General features: G+C 36.1%; 2 protein-coding genes across 12 annotated transcripts in view; one reads left to right on the forward strand and one right to left on the reverse strand.

Annotated features, from left to right (window-relative positions):
• LOC143210726 (Y+L amino acid transporter 2-like) overlaps positions 1-10,747 on the reverse strand; it is a 694,702-nt gene that overhangs the window by 618,855 nt on the left and 65,100 nt on the right. The window lies entirely within an intron of this gene.
• On the forward strand, positions 1,807-5,876 carry LOC143210186 (THAP domain-containing protein 2-like). Its single transcript, XM_076426788.1, has 4 exons — positions 1,807-2,305; positions 2,476-2,944; positions 3,146-3,498; positions 3,613-5,876. The coding sequence occupies exons 1-3, from the start codon at positions 2,235-2,237 to the stop codon at positions 3,188-3,190; spliced, it is 585 nt and encodes a 194-aa protein (XP_076282903.1). The 5' UTR covers positions 1,807-2,234; the 3' UTR covers positions 3,191-3,498; positions 3,613-5,876.

Here is a 10,747-nt window from a genome sequence, read left to right on the forward strand (position 1 = left end):
AATTGCATATATTATTAAAAGAAAACTTGAAGAATTATTATTGAGATATTGAAAGTAGTATAAAATGTTAATGTGTTGTGTGTGAGTACTGAGCACTATTTCTCATTACAGTTAGTCCAGAGAAATGCTCCCCACCAAATAGAACAGGTGCACTGAAGAGGAAATATTCTCCGGTTTCACATGACCACCGTTATGAGGACACTCCACGCACTATGAAAAGGAAACTAGACAGTGTACGCAGCAAATTGGACGCATCTCGAAGAAAAATCAAGACACTAAGCGAATCAGTTCGACGTTTGAAAAATACGGTAAATTCCTCACGGGAGGTGGTGGAAGCACTAAAGCAAAAAAAGCTATTACCCGATAGTGCTTATTATTGTTTATCTGCATATGAAGACATTTCTTTAGAATTGTTTCATCGTATAATCAAAAATAGGAATAATAGGGGTAAACTTACCAGAGAAAAATATCCTCCAGGACTACGTGCTTTTGCATTAACGGTGCATTTTTATTCGCCAAAAGCATATTCCTACATTAGTAAGACAGAGAATCTGGTACAGCAATGTCGATGCTGAGCCAGGTTTTACAGAGCAGTCATTTGAAACATTAAAAGAAATGTCGAGTGATTTACAGAAAAAAGGCAAAAAATTACTATGTGCTGTGGTAATGGATGAGATGAGCATAAAGAAAGGTTGTCAGAGGGGACGAGACGGTATAATACGCTGTCCCGTGGATTTAGATGTGGGCATAAGCGGTGGCGATGACCTTCTTGAGGCAAAGAACGCAGTAGTGCTAATGGTAGTCATGCTACAAACACATGGAAAATTGCCAATTGGCTACTTCTTGGTAAATTCATTAAATGCTGAAGCAAAAGCAAAATTGAGAGAAAGCTTCATTCGACTGCAGAAAGCAAGTGTAACTGTGTGTTCTTTGACTCTTGATGGGCCAAGTGACCATTTTGCTGCGGTTGAGCAATTGGGTGGGTGGTCGAATGCATGTAAATGCAAATCAAACAAAAATAGACAATGAGAATCTGTACGATGTCTTCAAGGTACATTTTCCTCATCCCGTGCCTGGCGAGCCAAACATTAACATAATTCAGGATCCCTGTCACGTTTGGGAGAATATAAAGTACTGACTTGGATTCACGTGGATTCCAAAAGATCTTCTTTTCTACGAGTCAGATTTATTTGTTTTTGTTATTATAAAATTAATAAATTTATTTTAGTATTATTATGAATTCAATTTCTCATTTAATGCTCCTCCTACATCTCCTTTATCTCAAACAATAAAGCAAACGACAAAACTTTACAAATATTTCAAATTCACTTTTTGCTTCACTTTAGTTTGTTTAATATTACATTTATATATTTATTTAACTGTTTTCATGAATTTCATATGCTCTGATTAATTTTTCTGAATTTTAACCATCATACAAGCAATTCGTATTATATGATTGTACTACATTATGTATTATACATAATATAATATACATTATATCTGCAGTTGTAAGGAAAAACGCTGCACATCTCACAATTTCAAAGAATTTGAATTTCTGCATTAATTGAGCTTTAGAGTATGGGATTTACGTATTTATTAGAAAAAAGAGTCGTGAAAACAAATATTATATACTATATATTTTTCAAGCTTCGCGCTATTTCCTTTAGTACATCAACCGAACGGTGGAGCGGTGGCATCTAAAGTCTTTTTCAACTCGCCGCAACCGCTGTACGGCTGGCTTATGGGAATCTCCAATCCATAGTATACATATATATCAGTGCTCCGCGCGCGCTTCTATGACACCTGCTAGATGTCTCGTCGATGATTAAATGGATCGACAGCTAGCGAGTGAAAGAGAGAGAGAGACAAGGAGAGAGATAGAAGATTTAGAAGTGAGAGCACGTGCTAAGATAATTAATTGTTATAAACAACATAGGTGACTGAAGCAGAACTGTGAAGGAGAGACGAATAGTAAACTTTAATTGTCGTTTCTCTTATTTACAGAGAAACTGATTTGGTTTATTTATTCCCAATCTGTGATTCAAAAGATATTATATGTGTATAGGAAAACCGAGAGTGCAGCTCGGCAAAGATAAACGTACAGCGTGACGTCACAAGATAAGTCTTAAGATAATTTCAAAATGGCTGAAACGGCAGACCGACGCGACGCCGACACTACGCCATTATACACTTGCTCCGTGTGAATTTTGTGTAATGATTCGAAATTGTTCCAAATGGTGCGAACGTGCTGTATTAAAAGTTGCAGGGAAAGCTACAGTTCTGATACCAACGTATCATTTCATCAGTAAGTATTTTATTACTGTTAATTTTTGATATTATGTAGCCAAATACAATATCGCATAACCTGTAACTGGTAAAATGAATATTTCATGTTTATTATACACAAGGTTTTTTTGCAATGGTTGTCAAATAATTAATGGTTATTTATTGTCCCTTGCTTTACATTAATTGCAGATTTCCTAAGAATCCAGATTTAAGGAAGCAATGGATTGAACGAACAAACATCGAATTTTTTGCTACGGCACAAGTCTGTTCCAAGCATTTCAGTGATGACTGTTTTAAGCAATCTGGGTGGAGTTCGCGGCTGGCATTGAAATGTGATGCTCTACCAACTCTATTAATTGCTGAACCAAATTATGAGCAAAATGCCACGAGCGCAGTAACAGAAAATATTGAACCGGGGACGTCCTCGATAAGGAAGCGGAAAGTATATCTTGGAGATTTCACAAATTCCGACATAGAAGACGATAAAGAAAACTATGTGAATATTGTTAATGCGACAATTAAAAAAAAAAATAGAGTGATAAAAACATTACTCGATAAAACTAAAAGGCTTGAAAAAAGAGTTACTGACCTACAAACATTGGTGGATAAGCTACAAAATAATGCTATGATTACAAAAGAAGCCTCTATACATCTTTCGGTACGTATAAACTTCAACAACGTAAGTCTGAAACATTTTCTTACTTACATAATTGCTTTGCTTCGAATTGCTTTGTTTTTCTTAGCTTTACTTTGCTTTTACATAGTATTTGAAAGTGTTGTATATGAATGTTTTTTCTTCTATTTTCTTCTATTGCAACCAACTCTACGTTTTATCTCTGTTTTTGTTGTTTCACTTTAGGAAAGTTTGCCCCTTGCACCAAAACACTCTTTAAACAGTTGTTAGCGTCGCAACATACGATATACCCAAATCTTCTGAAAACATTTGCACTCACGTTGATTTTTTATTCGCCAAAAGCTTACAATTACGTCAGACAGACATTTCAAAACATATTACATACCCCATCCCAGAACTCTGCAGAGGTGGTACTCTACAATTGAATGTAAACCTGGCTTTCATAATGAATCCATGCATACTTAAAAAATTAAGGTTAAAGAGAGTCGAGCTAAAGGCAAATCATGTGTTTGTGCGTTAATGCTTAACGAAATGGCAATCCATAAAAAGATTGAGTGGGATGGCAAAAACTTTGTTGGGTCAGTTTTAAGAATATATTTCAAGTATATGTACTTTTATACGCTACAAAATCATAATAATTATTTGTCGTCAATAAGGTTTCCAATAATACATACAGGTATTCTACATTGCAGGTATGTGGACATTGGCACGGATGAGCAAAGTGATAATCCAGTAGAAGCGAAGGAAGCTCTTGTATTTTTACTAAATTGCGTGAATGATAGGTGGAAACTGCCGGTAGGCTATTTTTTAATCGATGGCCTATCAGGAATCTATTCAAAATGTGTCTGCAATTGCTCCATGATAGTGGAGTTACAATATGCAGTGTAACATTTGACGGCACCAACGCAAATTTAGCTATGGCAATGTGCCGTGGAGCACATCTGTCATCAGCTTGTTTAAACCCCAGTTTTCCTCATCCAGTAACAGGAGAAAACATTCAACTGTTTCTGGATCCACTCCACATGTTAAAACTTGTTCGAAATACTTTGGGGACTCAAAGTTTTTTACGACGACAATAACAATCCAATTAAGTGGGGGAGCATTTTATTCATTTAGTAAATGTTCAAGAGGAAGAAGGTTTGCATCTCGCAACAAAATTAACGTCGCACCATATTAATTGGTTCCAGGAAAAAATGAAAGTAAGACTGGCGGCACACAGACATTTTCTCTGAGTGTTGCAAAAGCGCTACAGTACTTAAGAGAAACGAATTACAACAAAAATTTTACAGATACGGAACCGACAGAGCGATTCATCATTTTCATGAATGATGCATTTGATATTTTAAATAGTCGAAATTTATTAGAGAAAGGTTTTAAAGCTGATATACAATAATACATTAAAGGTTCTATTTTCAAAAGAATTGACGAAGTGATCAAATATATCACTTCGTTAACATATGGACCAAACAAAGATCCATTGCACTTGGGTCGAAATAAAACTGGTTTTATTGGATTTATAACATAACCAGTTTACGATCCCTCGTGCATATATTCAATCAATATGTAGATAACAAAGAAAACAAGAGATTGCAATATTTATTAGCATACAAGTGTTCTCAAGATCATCTGGAAGTATTTTTCAGTGCTGTAAGAAGTATGGAAGGACATAATAATAATCCTAACTCAAAACTTTTTCAAGCAGTATATAAAAAATTGCTAATTCACACTGGGGTCACTGGCTCCTTACAAGCCAATTGTATTGAGCAAATACCAACTATTATTTTAAGTAGAAGTGGTTCGAAAGGGAATAGAATGAAAACTATAGATAATTGTTTAAAGGAAGCTTCAGAAAATGATGAATCACTCGAAGCAATTAATAACGAGCACAATTATTTTATCACATCATTAATTGCATTAAATAGTTTATCCAATTACGTCAACGACGTGGTTAAATATATTGCAGGGTTTGTAATTCGCAGCTTGAGGAAGAGTATAGAATGCGAAGTATGCTTGCAAGCATTAGTGAACAAGCAATCTAAGACTACCTTGATAAATTTAAAAAATTACAGCCAAAATAGGCAAGCGTTGACTGTGCCGTCAAATGACGTAATACACATTTGCAAAATTGCTGAAGCGAAAATACGCCTCATGGGGAAAGCAAATAGACTGACTCAAAAAAATGTAATGCTAAAATTAATTGTAAAAATTTTGAGTAATGTTCGTGCTACAGTATTTAAAAATTAAAGCGAACACATGTATGATACAAGCATGGAGACGCGCGAACCATATTGTACAATTATAATAATAAAATTAATATCATATAAGTATTGTAATGTAAGATTGTACCACATTGGACAATGTACAGTAGACCGTAAAAAAATACGCAGTAGATTAACCAAAGCGATTTTATTTTCTAATCAATAAGAAAAAAAGTATGAGAAGCGTAATCTCTATTGAAAATAAAAATTGTCTACATCGATGGCAAGAAATAGAAATTAAATTGAATGCTATTTCTTCCCTGAATGATTGTAATAGAGCAAGAATTCATGTATTGACATTTTTAATTTTTTAAATTTATCAACGCGATTTTGAATTTCATCTACTCAATCCTTTTGTAAATGCATAAAGATCCGCAGTCTAGCAATAACTAATCACAAGCGAGGTAAATGTAAATTGTGTAAAACTAGCAGTACTACCTTAAAATGTTGTAAATGTGATCAATTTATATGTAAAAAACCATTTTGTAACCTGCATAATATGCGAAAGTTGTTAATCTTCAGAATCAAATATAGCGCGCGATTCCTAAAATAGTTATAATATATAATACTATTATTACTTTATTATACTTCATTGTAATATCTTAATAAAACATACAGAATAAACGTCTGTATCTCAAATACAGTTTATAATAGATAATTTCATGATACAATGCCAAATTCTTTGAAATTATCCTGTCCATTCTTCCCGCGTACTGGATACATGTACATGGCGCATCCGCTGATCCCCCTCACCCCCTATATGTATAAACCAAGCGTAACCACTGTCGATGAGCAAGAACCAAGAACAAGAGTGGCTGAATCCGGAGGAAAAAAATGTTGGCAAGTGAATTGTTGACACGGATCCTTGCCGGCATTTCCGGGTACATATTGAGTTTGGAAGTAGAGGGGCGGTCCATTGACCACGTCCCGGGTGAGGTTTAGGTTTTTAGTGGGTATGGGTACGCCGAACATCCGCGGCCTGAGTCCCACACTACCCCCTTCTGGGGTGTGCGTAACGTCATTTTCCCCCTCGCTCTTAAAAAAAAAGGCACTGTCGATGAGCATAGCTTATACATCTTTCGAGAATGTGACGTCACACTGTCTTCATCTGAATTCATCTTTGCCGAGGGGAAAATTATCTGCGCCGGGTCTATAGGTATACAATATGGTCTAAGGGGATAAGTGTAGCGCGGTTATAGTCATAAAATCGCTAAAACTTAGTTAATTTAGATATTACGGTACGAGTGGTAAAAATATAAAACGATTGCCGCGCGGAATAGCAGATGTCTCACGTTCGATTTTTGGAAGTAACGCAATAGAAAATAGAAAGACGCGATGAACAATCGATGTCGCGAAACCGAACACAAGAACTTTGTTAAAAGGTTCTCGATACCAACGGCGTTTCTGAGAAGAGATCTTTCTACGTGGGAAGATAACAACGATTTTAAAATTGGCAGGAACATCAGTTGACAATTGTAAATGACACTGCTGAACGTGGTGCCAAACTTATGAAGGAATACAATAAAATCTTATCAAAATAACGAAGAGGAGAAACAGTGTATGTATATTAGAAAATGTAATGGAATATAGAAAGCAGTATCCCCTAATGCCACAAAAGAGAACTTGTCACAAGATTTATAAAGGACTTTCTCTCTTGGTTAATAGGTACCTCCTGGAGTGCCAATTTAACATTATTGTTATGTAGTACAAGCGAAATCTGAATGAGCAATTATTAATATAGAATTTTCATTACTTTTAACTATATTATTAATTATAAGTCTAAATAAACTAGAATATAATTGCAAATATTTTCGTTTTTACTGTGTGCATTGTATATGCGCGAGCGTTTAAATGTGATTACGCTAAATATCTTAATTATTTGTAAATGAATTAAAAAATTCTTTAGATGAAAGTTGAACTGTTTTATGGGACGAGTATAGTGATAATGAAACCATTTTTTAAAAATATAATAGTATATTTTGTTTTTATATTTTTATAGAATGTAAAAAGACAAATTCAACGGTGTATGAAAATGTATAATTACTAGGGGTGTGCGGGTAACCGAAATTTCGAGTTCGGGTCGGGATTCGGAACGTTTATAAACTTCGGGTACCCGAAGGCAGTCGGGTCGTTTCGGATCGGGTCGGGGTCCCGAAAGTTTGCAATATTCGGGTACCCGATGGTGTTTTACAGTTATTTAAATCGAAATATCTGGTGAACTACTAAATTTTCGACATACATACATAGGTTAGTACTTTTTTGTAACGAATATCCAGCTGCATCGATTGATGTATTAAAAAATACCTCATTCCATTCAAAAAATATCGATGACCTTGAAATCTTGTAAAAAAAAATTACCTTGAAAATTTTTTCCCTTACACCGTTACATTTGGCCCTTCAAACAGTGTAACTTTGTCCTCAGAAGTTTTTTTGTACAACGAAAAGTAACGGAGATATTTAGGTGTTCTGTTTCTTCGGACTCCAGGGTGAGGACGGCGCACAGTGGTGCCAAATGGCCAAAAAGCGGAAAAAAATCTATAAAAACCAAACCATCCAACAAATTTTCTTGAAAATTTGTGGAAAGCATGCCACAGGTACAACGGTTATTTAGTAAACAACTGCATTTAATTAATCACAAAAAATCAGATCGTTTGGTAAAAGTTTAGAAAAGTTATTCCGTTTTAAAGAGCGTACACGGATACATGCGACTGACTATAGTTAGAAAAAATTGGTCGCAGAGCCAGGTTCGCAGGAGTTCGCAGCCAAACCTGGTTAGATACGTACTTTAAAGTGTGTTGCATGATTTGCAACAAGTTTTATCTTGGCGCTTTTTGGCGCAAACAAGTTATGTCAAATTAAACTTTAATTCTACTATTCAAAATAGCTCTTTTTCAATTTGTGTTTTAGATAAATAAATGACACTTACATTAATTAAAGCTACGTTAAATAAATCATCTATTATAAACACAATCAAATTATAATATTGTTCAAGTGTTATAATGTTTTAGATTCTTGTGGCTGCGTTTATACGTAGACGCATTTATAAGCCAAAATCGCAGGTTTCCTTTTTCCAAACTTTCATGTCATATTATTGTTACGAGCCAGGGCCGCGAGCAGCACGAGTGGCCGGCGAAGGGTTATTACCCTAGGAATATGATATAAATTTGTTAGTTAAGGAACGCGGACGAACCCAATGCGAAATTGGGGAGCCGCTAGGATTATTGACAGCGAGGACGAACCTGACGCGAAGTCAGGGAGCCTCTAGGAATGGAGTCAAGCGCAGACGAACCCGATGCAAAACCGGGGAGCTGCTAGGAGGTTGTATAATAGCACAGACGAACCTGATGCGAAATCAGGGAGCTGTTAGGATGCGGACGAACCCAATGCAAAACTCGGGAGCCGCTAGGTTGGATAAATCTCTGTTCGGACAGTTGGAATGTCGCGAAAGAACCTGATGGTTAATCAGGGAATTGCTAGGATAATTAGTAAGCCTCGTAACTAGTATAATTTAATTGATACAATCCGAGCGGTAAGATTGTATCATGTGGGGACGTTCAATTACTTGGTTAGGATATTGGACGATAATTATGGGTTTAATGAATTTGAGTTAATTATCAAAGAAGACAAATATATTCTTACTATAGAATTTCGTTCTACAAGTGTATTTGTGTCGCGAATGGACTGAATTTGGAATATAAAGAATTGAAAGGTGATATTACCTAAGCTAAGACGCACGGTGTTGACGCACTGGCAATGCGGGGGACTCGGAGCAACCTTGTCACTGCCTAACAGATTTTAGACCGAACTCGCGGAATCTGTACGGTTAAACTTTGATTCAAAAGGAACGAATGTCCGATCTCACTGGTAGTTGACTTCCGAGATGCAGCACGACGCGACACTATTCGTGATTACGACAGTACTAGCCCACGAGAGTAGAAATGTAAGGGCTTATATAGCCCTGCAATGACGGGTGGTACTTGTCAGTACCCTTCAAGTGAACATTCTTATTTTGTCAACGACCAGTTGGTCGTGCGTACGTTTGGGCCCTAAACTAACCTAAACAATTATGTAGATTTATCTAGGGTAGCTCTGTTCGTTTATCTAGGACGGTTTCTGCCAGAGATGATATTGAACACCTGTTCGTCATCCGTAACAGTGTTATTAATAGAAATAAGTGATAGTTATAAAAAATTTTTATTGGTTTAAATACTCTAACTATATAGTAAACGAAATTGCAATGAAAAATCTATGTACCTAACATTCGAAAAATTGATTTTTTTCCCTGCTCGCACCACTGTGCGGCGCGGCGGCAGGGTGAGTCCGAAGAAACAGAACACTTAAATATCTCCGTTACTTTTCGTTGTACAAAAAAACTTCTCAGGACAAAGTTACACTGTTTGAAGGGCTACATGTAACGGTGTAAGAGAAAAAATTTTCAAGGTAATTTTTTTTACAAGATTTCAAGGTCATCGATATTTTTTGGATAGAATGAGGTACTTTTTAATACATCAGTCGATGTAGCTGGATATTCGTTACAAAAAAGTACTAACCTATGTATGTATGTCGAAAATTTAGTAGTTCACGAGATATTTCGATTTAAATAACTGTAAAACACCATCGGGTACTCGAATATTACAAACTTTCGGGACCCCGACCCGACCCGATGCTCGGGTACCCGCACACCTTTAATAGTTACGATGTACATACTATAACGAAGAAAACCGATTTTCCGAAATACAATATTTTCAAATTTGATTCGCGCTAGTTTTGAGCTCGTGGTCCAATCGGGCCCTTTGTCCTGGTCATTTTTCCACTTATTGTGATAATTTTAGGGGGTGGCACCAAACAAATTTTTAAGAAATATTTTTATATATCAGGTATAGCTAAGGTCCACCCTACTACATACGCACAGCTACGTGGCATTGATATATTTTTGTTAATAACTTTTTAATAAACATCAAGCTACGGCTAATACCTTTTCAAGATTACTCGAGAGAGTAACATTCGTCAAGGTCAGGGTCATTCTAGCCGAGTCCGCTAAACGTAATATTTGCCATCGTCAAAGAAATTCTAATTTTATCGAAACTGAATGAGAAGTTTTTTTTTATTAAGCTATAAAACCCCACATAACTTAGAATCTAGGGTTGACAATATGGTGGAACATTTCCGAATACAACTCTAAAGATGCAAACGGTAAGCATTGAGGAATTTATGTATACATATAAGGCAAGGGGCAAAGAAAGGATTCGCACAAAAAGACAATTCCAAAAAGAACTTTGAGGTCAGTGCTAATGCGAAGGCTCGACTTATTATTGTTCACGATTCAGTATAAGTAAGCTTAAGTCTTCTGTGGAATGCGAGTAAGGTCTTCTACTGATAGGGTCACATCAGAGTCGGCTCCAAGGTTTCGAGATGAGCCAGAGATATCTTTTTCCTTATCTTCGGACCACCTGACGTTGAGTTCCAACTTCTTGATAATTCTAGAGATTCTATTTTTAATAGATCTATTAGAGATACTGGAGTAAGCGTCACGAAGCATCTTCACAAGATGAGTTAAATCGTCAGTGAA

This window comes from Lasioglossum baleicum, chromosome 7 (genome assembly GCF_051020765.1).
Source record: "Lasioglossum baleicum chromosome 7, iyLasBale1, whole genome shotgun sequence".
Taxonomy (NCBI): domain Eukaryota; kingdom Metazoa; phylum Arthropoda; class Insecta; order Hymenoptera; family Halictidae; genus Lasioglossum; species Lasioglossum baleicum.

Excerpts from the sequence above, each read along its gene's own strand:
- LOC143210186 (XM_076426788.1), top strand. The coding sequence starts at position 2,235 with ATGGTGCGAACGTGCTGTATTAAAAGTTGCAGGGAAAGCTACAGTTCT. Across the intron at positions 2,306-2,475 it reads ACCAACGTATCATTTCATCA|ATTTCCTAAGAATCCAGATT; the intron begins GTAAGTATTTTA and ends CATTAATTGCAG. Across the intron at positions 2,945-3,145 it reads AAGCCTCTATACATCTTTCG|GAAAGTTTGCCCCTTGCACC; the intron begins GTACGTATAAAC and ends GTTTCACTTTAG.